At 41.5% G+C, this 12,211-nt stretch overlaps 1 protein-coding gene across 19 annotated transcripts in view; it reads right to left on the bottom strand.

Moving 5' to 3' along the window:
- RAB3IP (RAB3A interacting protein) overlaps positions 1–12,211 on the bottom strand; it is a 186,153-nt gene that overhangs the window by 65,923 nt on the left and 108,019 nt on the right. For 3 of the 19 annotated variants that reach the window (XR_010148077.1, XR_010148078.1, XM_063785896.1), the window contains exon 1: positions 4,217–4,749. The exons of 1 other annotated variant lie outside the window; for it this stretch is intronic. Coding sequence is in view for 2 of the 18 variants with exons in the window: in XM_063785896.1 (XP_063641966.1) it covers positions 4,217–4,239 (23 nt within the window). In the remaining 16 variants the exon portion in view is untranslated. Of the gene's footprint in view, positions 1–2,052; positions 2,241–4,216; positions 4,772–4,886; positions 5,001–5,054; positions 5,414–5,589; positions 5,692–12,211 lie in introns of those variants that run through there. 15 more of the 19 variants (XM_063785893.1, XM_024347950.3, XM_024347945.3 and 12 more) reach the window with 14 other exon arrangements.

Here is a 12,211-nt window from a genome sequence, read left to right as displayed (position 1 = left end):
CAGCAAACCATCATGGCACGTGTATACCTATGTAACAAACCTGCACATTCTGCACATGTATCCCAGAACTTAAAAGTATAATTTTTAAAAAAAATCATTTTCCAAATTTCTTTTTCTCAATAATGGAAGCTTCATTTTACATATTCTCTTAAGAATATATGCCAACTAAACATTCAACAGGTGCTGAAATACGCACTGACTAAATAAATAAACAAACAAGAGTCTTTAGAGAAGGAATGAATAGCAAAGCGGTAAAGAGTGGAGACAGTTATTCAGGCTACATTTTTTCTGAAAAAGATAGAAATGAAACAGTAAATACTTTGCGAGAGTATCAAAACTGGAGAAATTGAAGTTTGAGAAAACCTGAGCATTTTAACAGACTAACTTCAGAAAACCTTCCTTCTAGTTCAGATTCTGTCACTGACAAGCTGTGTGAACTGACGCAAGTCATTTAATCTCTCTAAGCTTCAGTTTTGACATCTATAATGGTAGTGATATTATCTCCCCTGCCTACATTTGAGAAAATCAAATGGCATATCAATGTAAAAATGTATACATTGTAAAGCACAACACAAATGTATGATTTTATAAAGATCTAAGAAAGAAAAAAATGTAATGGGGGAAATAGCAAAAGCATACTGAGGGGTTTGTCTTACAAATCAGAAGGTATCTTTATTTATCTTAGGTAAAAGGAAAGAAAGGGAAAACTAGTCTTTATGAGGCATGTAGTTCAAATATGATTCTTTTCCCCACAGAGAATTGATACAAATTTGCTTATTGTTTTTTCAAACTTATTTTGGTTTTTCTTTTATACTTTATCCTTATCTGACAACCAGATGCTCCCAAACAAATATTCAATACTATTACTTTTATCTGGGCATATCAAATTACAATTCACTTATTTAAGTGGTTCTAAGCTATCATCTATATGCTCCTTTATGCTCATAGGGCATTCTCACATTCTTGAATAGTTTCTTCATACTAAGCTGTCAATTCATATACTTATTTGTGTATGTATCCATACCCCTCAGGGGAATTTCATCAACTGCCATTATGATTATATTTACAATCCTACTGTTAACGACAAGCATCAAATCTTTCATGAACTTGAACTATTTGAATAATTTTCATTCTTTTTCCTCTAAGTAATATCAGTTTACGGCTACAGTTATCTAATTTCGTGTTGCCCTATATTCTAAGATAAATCAGATTACTTTTTCCACTTTTCTCTAACCATGACTATGTACGATGTAAGCTTATAAAACTACCTCATTTAGTGGTAAGTTGAAAAGGAAAGCAGAAGGGAAAATAGAGATAGCAAGTTAATGCTCCCAGTTGTATAAATATCTTCCTCTTCCTTCCTTTGTCCCTTCATTTCTCAATATTCATTTCAATTTCTACTGCTAGAGCAGCTTCAATACATTCTAACATTCTTCAACTGATCATCCATCACCAAACACAGCACAGTACTTACCTGGCCCGATGTTAAAGCTATAAAATGAGGTAAGCCCTACTCTCGAAGCACATGTAGACTAGAGGAAGAGACCACCTTGTCAATAAACATGTTTCTAGGGCCCTAGAAACAATTACAAATACAACACAAATATCAAAGTTCATAAATACCAAAAAAGAGGTACTCAGTATTATAAAAGCATAAAATTTTTAAAAAGAGTACCATCTGGTACAACTAAGGATAGTAGTATAAAAAAGGAGAAACAAGCTAGAAAGCAGTTTACAAAAGCTCAGATATTTTGTTTTTAGGATATCAAATGCGTAGTAACCAATTTACTATCCTTTGATGAACTGCATCTTAATCAGAATTATATCGGAAAAAAGTTTAGTGTGAAAAAGCGTACTCCCTTGGAATATCTTCAAAGCTTTCCCTCATTACCTCAATGCACAAATATCTCTACCCACTATCCATCTGTCCTTCCTCTCCACTACTCAACTATCCTAGCACTTTGTCTTAGTTGACATTCATTAAAATATGTAAAGTGCGTTCTACATTTTGAAGAACTTATAAAAGATATGGGAATGATTATAAGGCCCTACCTTCCATATTCCTTAAGAACAGTTTCCTTTAACCCCTACTGTGACTTGCAGAGTAGATGCTCAATGAGTATTTGATTTAAAAAAATCTCTGGTGACACAATGAGAATTACATATTACATTAACATTACGTATCTCATAAAAGCTAAATTACAAACAGTTCTTCAGCATTATAAGCTACACATAAAGAAGTGATAATGTAGTGATTATGAGCAAACAATTCTTTAGCATTACCACTTATACATGAAGAAATGACAGAGTGTAGTGGTTAAGAGCACAGACATGGAAGACAAACTGTCTGACATCTAATCTAGACCTGTCACTTAATTAACTATGTGACCTTGAGCAAACTACATAAGGTCTCAGGGTCTCAATTTTCTCAACTACAAAATAGGGATAAAGTATTATCTCCTCGCTCACTCTGAGAGTAAATGAGTATAAAGCTTACACCAGGACTTGGCTTGATAAGCACTAGACTTAAAAGTAACTGTAGTAGCAATGCTGGTATCACCGTCTTCAGAAAACTTGGATATTTTTAAACCAGAAATACAAATGGTAACACTTGTCATCTGTGTGCCTCCTTATAGTTACAAAGCTCTTTAATAGAAGGTGCAGACCAGGAATGTAAGAAACAAAAGCACTACGTTCCATTTTGGGCAGTCGGATACAGTTTTTAATACCGGCTCTGTCACTGGCCAGCTGTACGACCACCTACAACTAAGTAACCACAGACAAATTATCGCAACTTTCTAAGCCTCCATTTCCTGACTTGTAAAATTTGATAAACCACCTATATCCCGGGAATGTCCAGAGGACTGAGGAGTCAAGGTATCGAAAACAAGCACACACAGTGCCTTGCACACAATCAAGCTCACACTGGTTCCTTCTCCCCTTCCCCACATCTCTAATGGAGTATGTTATTAAATCCTCATCTTACCATTATGAAGTTCATATTAGGTTGAAACATAAAAAACAGCAGAATATTAGCAATTTCAACCCAATAGTATTTCCACTGACAAATGGAGAAAATAAGCTCAAACAGGTTAAATGTTTTACTCAAGGTTTTATGCACAGTAAGTGATGGAGCTGAACATTAAATAATTTTTCATTCAGCCAGCTCACTAATTTGTTCACTGACTCCTGTTGAGGAGGAAAAAAGTATAGTAACTACTATAATGCATATAAAACTACTGTAATCTACAAAGTATTTTTTCCTGCCATATTTAAAAAATGAGGGGGTGAAACAGATTTCTAAGAACCTTTCCATTTTAAAAATTATTTGTAGAGGATGTGTGTGTTGGGGGAGGATGAGAGTTTAGACAAAATCAAAGGTAAAGAATATTAAAGGAAACATATGGATAACTACACTAATTCAAAAAGTACAATAGGATCTATTCAGAAATCCCACAAAGCAGCTAAACATTAAATGGCCATCCTGGTGAAAGATTACAAGTATTCAGTACCACAGATGAGTTGTTTACCAAACACAGAAGGAAGAGTTGTATCAAACACTTTGGTTCACAAAGGTATACATTAATATGTAACATTACTGTAATGGAAAAAAATACAATGGCTTTTCATTTAATAGTTTAAAAATTGACTACTTAATTGTATAACTGTTTATTTCTATAAATTCCACAAGGGCTTTAGGATTAGATCACATAAGCCGCATCTGGAATACACTGTCTGTCCAAACATGAAAAGTCCTATCAAAATGCACAGTACCAGTAAATAAATAACAAATGATAACAGAACAAGGCCCCATAAAACTGGTGAAATATTTAACAGTATCAAATATTTACTACGATTGGTCTACAACCCTATTCTGCCTCTTTTCTCCTTGATTTGTCATTCAGCACTGGAAAAAAAAAACCTTCATGAACAACAAAATGAGAAAAAGGATAATGAACAAGAACTGGGTCTTTCAACTGATTTACAATGGAACAGTTTTGTTGTAATCCTCTTATGGGCCCCTCCTCCAATTATGCAATCATTCCACTGCAAGAGATTACAAGGCTTTTAACCCGACACTGAACTGAAGGAGGTGGGGTGAAACAGTAGAGTGTATAACAGGTAGCCTCCGAACAGGCAACATTTCCATGAAACTAAATTGCCTCTCAGTAATCAGTACTAACTAACTCAGCGCTCGTGTCTTTCAAGACCTTACCCTTTCATCTTTTTTAATCCCATAACAACCGGCAACTCTTCACATGCTGCGACTTCCACCCAGCATCATCACTTCTGGAGCCAGGAAGCTCGCGCTTCCTGGGCGGTCGGGGCGAGTTGTCAACGCTGGGAGGGCAGAGCCATGCAATCCCACCCGTGCAGTTCGTCTCAACTCCCCCGAACACAAGTCTGGCGGCACGGAGCTGCCTACTTGGGCGCGACTCCGGGCGCCTGCCCGGAATTTCCCACCAGGTTTCACCGAAACCTCCCGAGGGTGACCTCTACGCCTCAGCACGGTGCCTCGCGCGTAGTTTCCTAAGACTGGGGCACGAAACCACCCCAGGTCCACAGCCCTGCCGCGCGGCGTCCGGTGTTGTGAGCTGCTTCCGACTTGTTCGGGAACTCTCTCTTCATCCTCTTCGCGACCGCGGCCCTCCGCTGCCGGCCGCGCCCGCCCGCCGCCAGGTAACCCGCTGGACTCGGGCTCCCTGCCCCGGGCGCGCGGGACCGCGCAGTTAATGTGTAACGCGCCCGTGCCCGGGGGAGGAGCCGCCGCCCGACGCCCACCAGCAGCCCAGGGGGGGGCCGGCTGACCCGGGTCGCCAAGGTCCCCCCCACACGCCGCCCCCAAGGGCCCGGAGCCCAAGTGCCCAGGCGGAGAGCGAGCTCACCGGGCCTGGGCATCTCGCCGAACCCCCGCGTGCCGCGCCCTGCACGGCGCCAGCACCTGCACCTGCCGCGGCCGCCCCTCCTGGCCGACGCGCCAGAGGCGGGCGCGCGGGCGCCGAGGGGGGCGGTGCTCTACGCTCCGGGCCTCTCCCTCCCGCCGCCGCACTCACCTGAAGAACCCACCGCGGCCGCTGCCGGCGCTCAGGGGCGCTCACAGAGCCGCAGAGAGCGCGTCCCGAAGCAGCGAGAAACGGAGGAGGACGGCGAGCCCTTTCCACTACACTCCACGGCGGCGGGCTCACTACGCCGGCAGCCGCCGAGGGAACGCGGGACTGCGCCTGCGCCGGAAGCGGGGCCGGGGGCCGGGAGCCGGGAGCGGCCGGTCCTCACGGAGGGAGGGCGGGGTAGGGGGGTGTGGCCGGCAGGGGCGGGGCGAGCCCGGCATGGGGCCTGGGGGCGGACGCGCTTCCGCGCCCCCTGGCGCCAGGCGGGGCTCGTCGCAGGTGTCACGGCCCTGGCCCCAGGTTCCTCCGCGGGCGGTTTCCCTGGGAACCAGCGCGAGCTGGAGCTGCGCTCTGTTTCGTGGGGCCCGCGCTCTGTTTCGCCGGGCCCGAGAGGCGGCCTCAGGTTAACTTCAAGCATGTTGGGCTCTCCAGGAGGGAGAAGAGGCACCTTTGCTGTGGGTTGAGGACTCCTAGAACCAACCTGAGACTCCGCGGCCATATACACCTTACGACGTGTGTGTGTGTGTGGCGGGGGATGGGAGGGGAGGAATCCTGTAGAACCCAGATCCCATCATTCCAGCAACTGCCAGAGCGTTCGAGAATGTCATGTCTGTACCTGTCTTCTCTCATCTTTTGTGCCAACTGTTTTATCAAACTTCTACCCCACTTTAGGTCTTCCAGGTAGGAAAAATACAGAAAGAGCCAAGATCCCAAAAATAAAAAAAAAATAATAATAATAGAGGCAGTCATAGTATGTGTCTCTATGTTTAGCAAAAGAGAAACGTGCATTTATGTGATACACTTATTTAATAGGACCATCATTCTGGGTATTAATCTCATCTATTAGAGGCAGTAAAGAAAAGTGGACTATGTGTATGGTTGTTGGAGTCAGAATTACTGGGCTTGAGCCTGCCACCTGCTAGCTGAGTGACCTTAGGCAAATGAATCTCTCTAGCCCTAATTTTCTCATCAGTGAATGAGTATACAGAACCTGCCTCACTGAGTCATTAAGAGTTTAAATGGCTTAATTCATGTAAACACTTTGCGTACTTCATGACACAGAGTGCCTAATAAATATTAGCTATTGTTATTATACCATTATAACTATTGTCATGCATCTGTAATCCAGAAACCTAGAAATCCAGTTTTTCTTATTTTATACCCCATCGCCAATATATCACCAAGTCTTATTCATCCTAATTTCTAAATAATTCTTAAATCCATCTTATCTGATATTCATTGCCACTAGAAATGACCTTTCTCATTAATGGATTCCTATTCTCTCTTACACCTCATAGCTGGTCATTTATTCATCAAACATTTTATTGCACTCCATCTGTGTGCCTCCTGTTAGACATAGGGACAGAGAAACCATTACAAAGTCCCCACCATCCACGGACTCAAACATATATAGGGAGACAAGTATGTCAATAGTAGCTACGTGAAATGAATAAATTAAATATACAGCAAACCACTTAGGCTCCCCAGTCTTGCCGTACTCACATACAACCCTGTATTTCCATATGCTGTTTCTTTTTATGTCTTGATCTCCTACCTTTTCCTTGCCTTGCTAATTATTTGTTATTCATTATTTAGCCTAGACATCAATTCCACTGTGAACCCTTCCCTATTGTTGGCCACTCAGCCCTATCCCAGCCACTCCAGTATGGGCTAAGTGCCCCTACCAGGGCTTCCATAACACCGTATCTCTTTGTAACACTTATCACATAGAGTTATAATTGTATCTGTATTTCTCCATTTTCCTGGACTGCGAGCTTCTTGAGAACAGGCACAAGGTCTGACATGCAGTAGGACTGACTCAGTAAATGCAGAATGAGTGAATGGCATGCATGCAGAGTGCAGTCTTGGTATGTGAATGTTTAGAGGACAAGTCCTATGATATATTCTATATAAGACCTAAGACATCATGATCTATAGGAAATAGTAAGCAGTAACCATATATGCCTGAGTCCTGTGTTGGTCCATTTACAAATCACCTACCATCCATGAGGCTTTTTGAAATATACTGAAAGACGTTCCTCTTGAATACTTAACCTGTTAGCGCTGTTTGAGAAGAGTGATATAGATTGTTACCTATAATAATACTTCAGTGTTCTTGCAGCACAGAGACCAAGATACATTACAGAATATTAGACACTCAGAATCTCAGCCTACAAAGTATGTAAAGGGCTGTGAGCATCTTAAGTTTGATAGCTTACCTATATATAAAAAGGACAGCTATTTCACAAAATTTAAAAATGTGAAAGATTTGGATGGGCACGGTGGCTCATGCCTGTAATCGCAGCACTTTGGGAAGCCAAGGTGGGCAGATCCTTGAGGTAAGGAGTTCAAGACCAGCCTGGCCAACGTGGTGAATCCCCATCTCTACCAAAAAAAAAAAATCAGCTGTGCATGGTGGCACACACCTGTAGTCCCAGCTACTTGGAAGGCTGAGGTGGGAGAATCACTTGAACCCGGGAGGCGGAGGCTGCAGTGAGCCGAGATCACGCCACTGCACTCCAGCCTGGGCGACAGAGTGACACCCTGTCTCAAAAGAACAAAACAAAAGGCCGCACGCGGTGGCTCACACCTGTAATCACAGCACTTTGGGAGGCTGAGGTGGGCAGATCACCTGAGGTCAGGAGTTCAAGACTAGTCTGGCCAACATGGTGAAACCCCATTTCTACCAAAAATATAAAAAATTAGTCGGGCATGGTGGCTGGCACCTGTAATCCCAGCTACTCGGGAGGCTGAGGCAGGAGAATCACTTGAACCTTGAATCACTTGAACTCGGGAGGCAGAGGTTGCAGTGAGCCGATCGCGCCATTGCACTCCAGCCTGGGTGACAAGAGTGAGACTCCATCTCAAAAAAAAAAAAAAAAGAGTGAAAGATTTTATAGTGTGCTCAAGGTTGCCTTTTTCTCTTTATTTTTTTCTCTTTATTTTTTAAAAATGTAAATTATACATCTTAGTGTCAAATATAACGTATAAAATAATATTGCTTTTTTTTATCTTAAGACTTTCTCATTTATACCTTGGGCCAGAAAAAAAGCAGATGAGTGCAAATATATAGACATTGTAAATTGAACAAACCATTCTAAGGTTGTTACCCTTAGTTATAACTTTTATTACTTGTTTGCCTCTGTTTTGTTTTCAGAGTTAAGAAAATGTGTATTTTCATGGTATTTTCCAGTTGCAAACTGACTTCATGTTAATGATTACATGAGTCTTGTACAAAAAACAATTTGATGCAGGTGGAAAGGTAGTTATTCTTCATTTTTGTGGATGGGGAGCTTAGGCCACCAGAGTTAGGGCCCTGGTGTTTGGAATGCAGGTTAATATCTTATAAACGAATGAAGTGAAAACATATTGAACTTTTGTGTCTGGTAGTATGGCAGACTAGAGGCTCTGGCTGATTCTCAAACCAAAAGCAATATATATAAATATATATAAAACATCTTATCAAGCATATCAAAGAGTTGGCAAGAATATAAGAAACCCTGAAGGGCAAAAACTAGGTGTAAGTGAGAACCCAGACTGGTAAATAGTAACAATGCAAAAATGAAATGGAAAAAAAAGACAGTTATGGGAAAAATGTACCAAAAGTAATTAATGTATCATTTCCTTGTCTGCCAAAATAGTTAGTGAGTGCCAGTGCTTGTGTTCTCATAAAAACTGGCTTTTGCAACTCCTGTAAAAAAGCAGAGCAATCTCAAAAGTGTCTGTCATGATATTAATTATGGACAATCCTGTATTTCAGGCCCCCTTTCTGATGTTGGAATAAGTGACTGGGAAAAATTGGAAAGCTGAGAGAAAGGGTTTAAGAGAGAGCTTAGACTCTAAAAAGTATGATTCCCCCCTTCAAAAGAATCACTTTAACAAGCTACATATATATAACAAAACGTTTTGAGAATTGACTTTAGATCCAGTTTATCACACACACAAATTGCCATCCATCAAACAAATATTTATTTGTAGCTTCTCTGTGACAACTGTGTAAATAATTTTCAGTAAGAAGGAAGAGAAGGAGAGATGAGACACAGTGAGAGGGCTTCCTGGCCTCCCCTTACTTTTTAATTCCAGCTATTGCTCTATTACTGAGGCTTCCTTCATCCCTTCCCATAGGTTCTGTGAGAAATCCTTCTGTCCTTAAAATAATTCTCCCTTTTTTGCTTTACATAGCTTTGAATGATTCCTATTACTGCCACCAGAAAATTATCCTAAACTATATATTTTCATACAGGGATTGATTTCTGTAGCAGTTAAAAAGCTCAAAGTAACAGTAGCTTAAAGAAAATAAAATGTATTACTCTCACATCAGTGTAGGTGACTCTCTAATCAGCAGATCCATGGGCTCCTTCCATCATGTGGCTTTACCATCCTGAAATGCAGCTTCTACCTTATGATCCATCATGGCTGTTCAAGTTCCTTATATCCTTTTTCCAGCAAGCATAAAGGAGGTAGGGGCAGAAAGGAACACACGCGTCTATGCTAAGCCACTTACAGAAGTTGTATACATCACTACACTATGCTCCCTTGGTCAAGAGTAGTCTCTATTGGGTAGCCATGTGCCCAGCTAAAAATCAGTGGTTCTAACACTAATGAAGAAGGGGAGAACGTATATTAAAGAGAACTAGCAGTCTCTACTTCATCACCTGGCATGAGACTTAGGATGAGAGAAATGGTGATGGGGTAGAACATACAAATAGAACAAAGGCAGTGTTAGGAAAACATGCAGTGTGTTCAGAGATGGTAAGCAATGCAGCTTAGTTGGCTCATGGAACAAGTGCAGGTGGATAGATAAGCCTGGAAAGATATGCAGGAGCCAGATTGTGGAAAGATCATAAATGCCAGGCTGAAGAATATAGAATTTGATAGAAGAAGGTTTCTGAAAGATTTTTGAGCTGGAGAGTAAAATGATCAAAACAATGCTTTAGGAAGACTTGTGTTGGCAATGCCTAGAATATATTTGAGGAGAGAATGACTACAGGCAAGGAAATTAGATAGGAAGCTACAATGAGATAGTGCCTATACTTCATCAAAACAGAGAAGAGGAAACATTTCAAAGGATGTCTAATGCAACCAGTGATTAGATGTCTCACACCTCTCTCATGCACACACACACACATACACACACACACACACTCACACACAGAGCTTACTCAGCGTCCATTATACCTTTTTGAGATCAGCACATTGATGTTACTTGGAGAAGCATCTTTCCACCATATTTAGTCTGTATGATTCCAGTGAAACTGAATTCCCCCAACTCCAGGGGTGAATATGTGACCCACGCTTGACCAATCAGAGAATCCTAGTCTCTGTGATGGATTCATTGATAAGCAAATGACTCAAGTAGAGCCAATAAAAGTCAGTTCTGGGAGTTTTGGGTTAATGTTGGGAAAAATGAATCTATGTGGATTGCTGAGAAAATCAAATGTAAGCTGCTGGCAACAATCTTGCCCCCACTGGAGAATATGCCTAAAAATGGAACTAACATGGAGACGGCAGATCTGAGAGAGAAGAAAACCAAGTGTGAGTCCTAATGACATCATTTTACTTCCTGGATCAACCTGTGACTGAAGCCAGAGACCCTGGAATTTTTAGTTACATGAACCAGTAATTTTCTCTTCGCTTATGCCAGATCATGTAGGGTTTTCTGCCACTAGCAACTGAATATACAGAAATAAAGGTGAGAAAGGAATCAATGAAAATTCCAAGTTTTAAAGATAGTGTCATCTACCTTTGCCATACATAGTATTACCCAGACTTGGCTCTGATCAATTTTATCTGTTCCAAACAATCAAATCTACATTCAAAGGAGGATGTTTGGGGCTGGGCAGAGTGGCTCACACCTGTAATCCCAGCACTTTGGGAAGCTGAGTTGGGCAGATCACCTGAGGTCTGGAGTTCAAGACCAGCCTGTCCAAGAGATGGTAAAACCCCATCTCTACTAAAAATATAAAAATTAGCTGGGCGTGGTGTTGGGCGCCTGTAATCCCAGCTACTAGGGAGGCTGAGGCAGGAGAATCGCTTGAACCCGGGAGGTGGAAGTTACAGTGAACCAAGATTAGGCCACTGCATTCCAGCCTGGGCAACAGAATGAGACTCTATCTCAAAAAAGAAAGAAAGAGAAGGAAAGAAAGAAAAAGAAGGAAGGAAGGAAAAAGAAGGAGGGAGGGAGGAGAAAAAGAAAAGAAAAGGAAAGAAAAGGTGTTCTGTATGATTGGGAATGTTCACAGTAATGCCATGAAAACTCTGAAAATAATTAGAGTCATAGATTATTGGAGTTAGAAGAGACCTTTAAGTCATCTCCCCTCAACATCTATTTTCACAAATGAGAAAGCTGAGACCCCCAAAGAGGAAGTGATTTATCCAAGGTCACAGAGCTAAAATGTCCCAAAGCTGAGTCTTGAACCCAGGTCTTTGCAATACTAGTCTATATATTTCCATTGTATCATCCTGAACTTCAAAACAGGACATCTAAAAAATGTTGTTGAGTACATTTGAGATACATATAACACAAATACAGACAACTTCCCATGAAGCAACTATTTTGAAAAGACAATATTTATTTTGAAAGCATGGGAGTGGCAGCAATGTTCACCATATTCTTGTGAGGATAGATGGTCTTCTGCATAGTGTTGCTGTGACTCATGCCATTGTACATTAAGTGAAACCAACCATGCTGTGTTAACCACTAATAACTGGACCTGGTTAGATACCTGAGCCAAAAGCAACCCTGTGTGGCTAGATTGAAGATGAGAGACGCCAAACTTTAGAAGTGGCATGAAGCTCTCCCCAGTAGGGATCCTCTATTCCTTCGAGGGAAATCAACCCAGTCAGTCCCCCTCCCTTTGCAAATATGAATGCTAAGTATGCACACAGAGGGTGGTCATTCAAGTTCAACTGGTAACCCAAATCAAGATAAACTATTCTTCATTAGGCTTACTACATCCTCATTATAGAAATACTGGGGTCCACATATCCTGTAATACCTAATCTCTATATTTTTGCAATAATTATGCATGAATTCCTTTACTTATTGAGTGTCCTTTACATGCCAGATACTTTTCAGCTACTTGGAAAGTGACAGAGAATAA

Source organism: Pan troglodytes, chromosome 10 (assembly GCF_028858775.2).
Source record: "Pan troglodytes isolate AG18354 chromosome 10, NHGRI_mPanTro3-v2.0_pri, whole genome shotgun sequence".
Classification (NCBI taxonomy): Eukaryota; Metazoa; Chordata; class Mammalia; order Primates; family Hominidae; genus Pan; species Pan troglodytes.
This window is presented reverse-complemented; position numbering and strand designations above follow the sequence as displayed.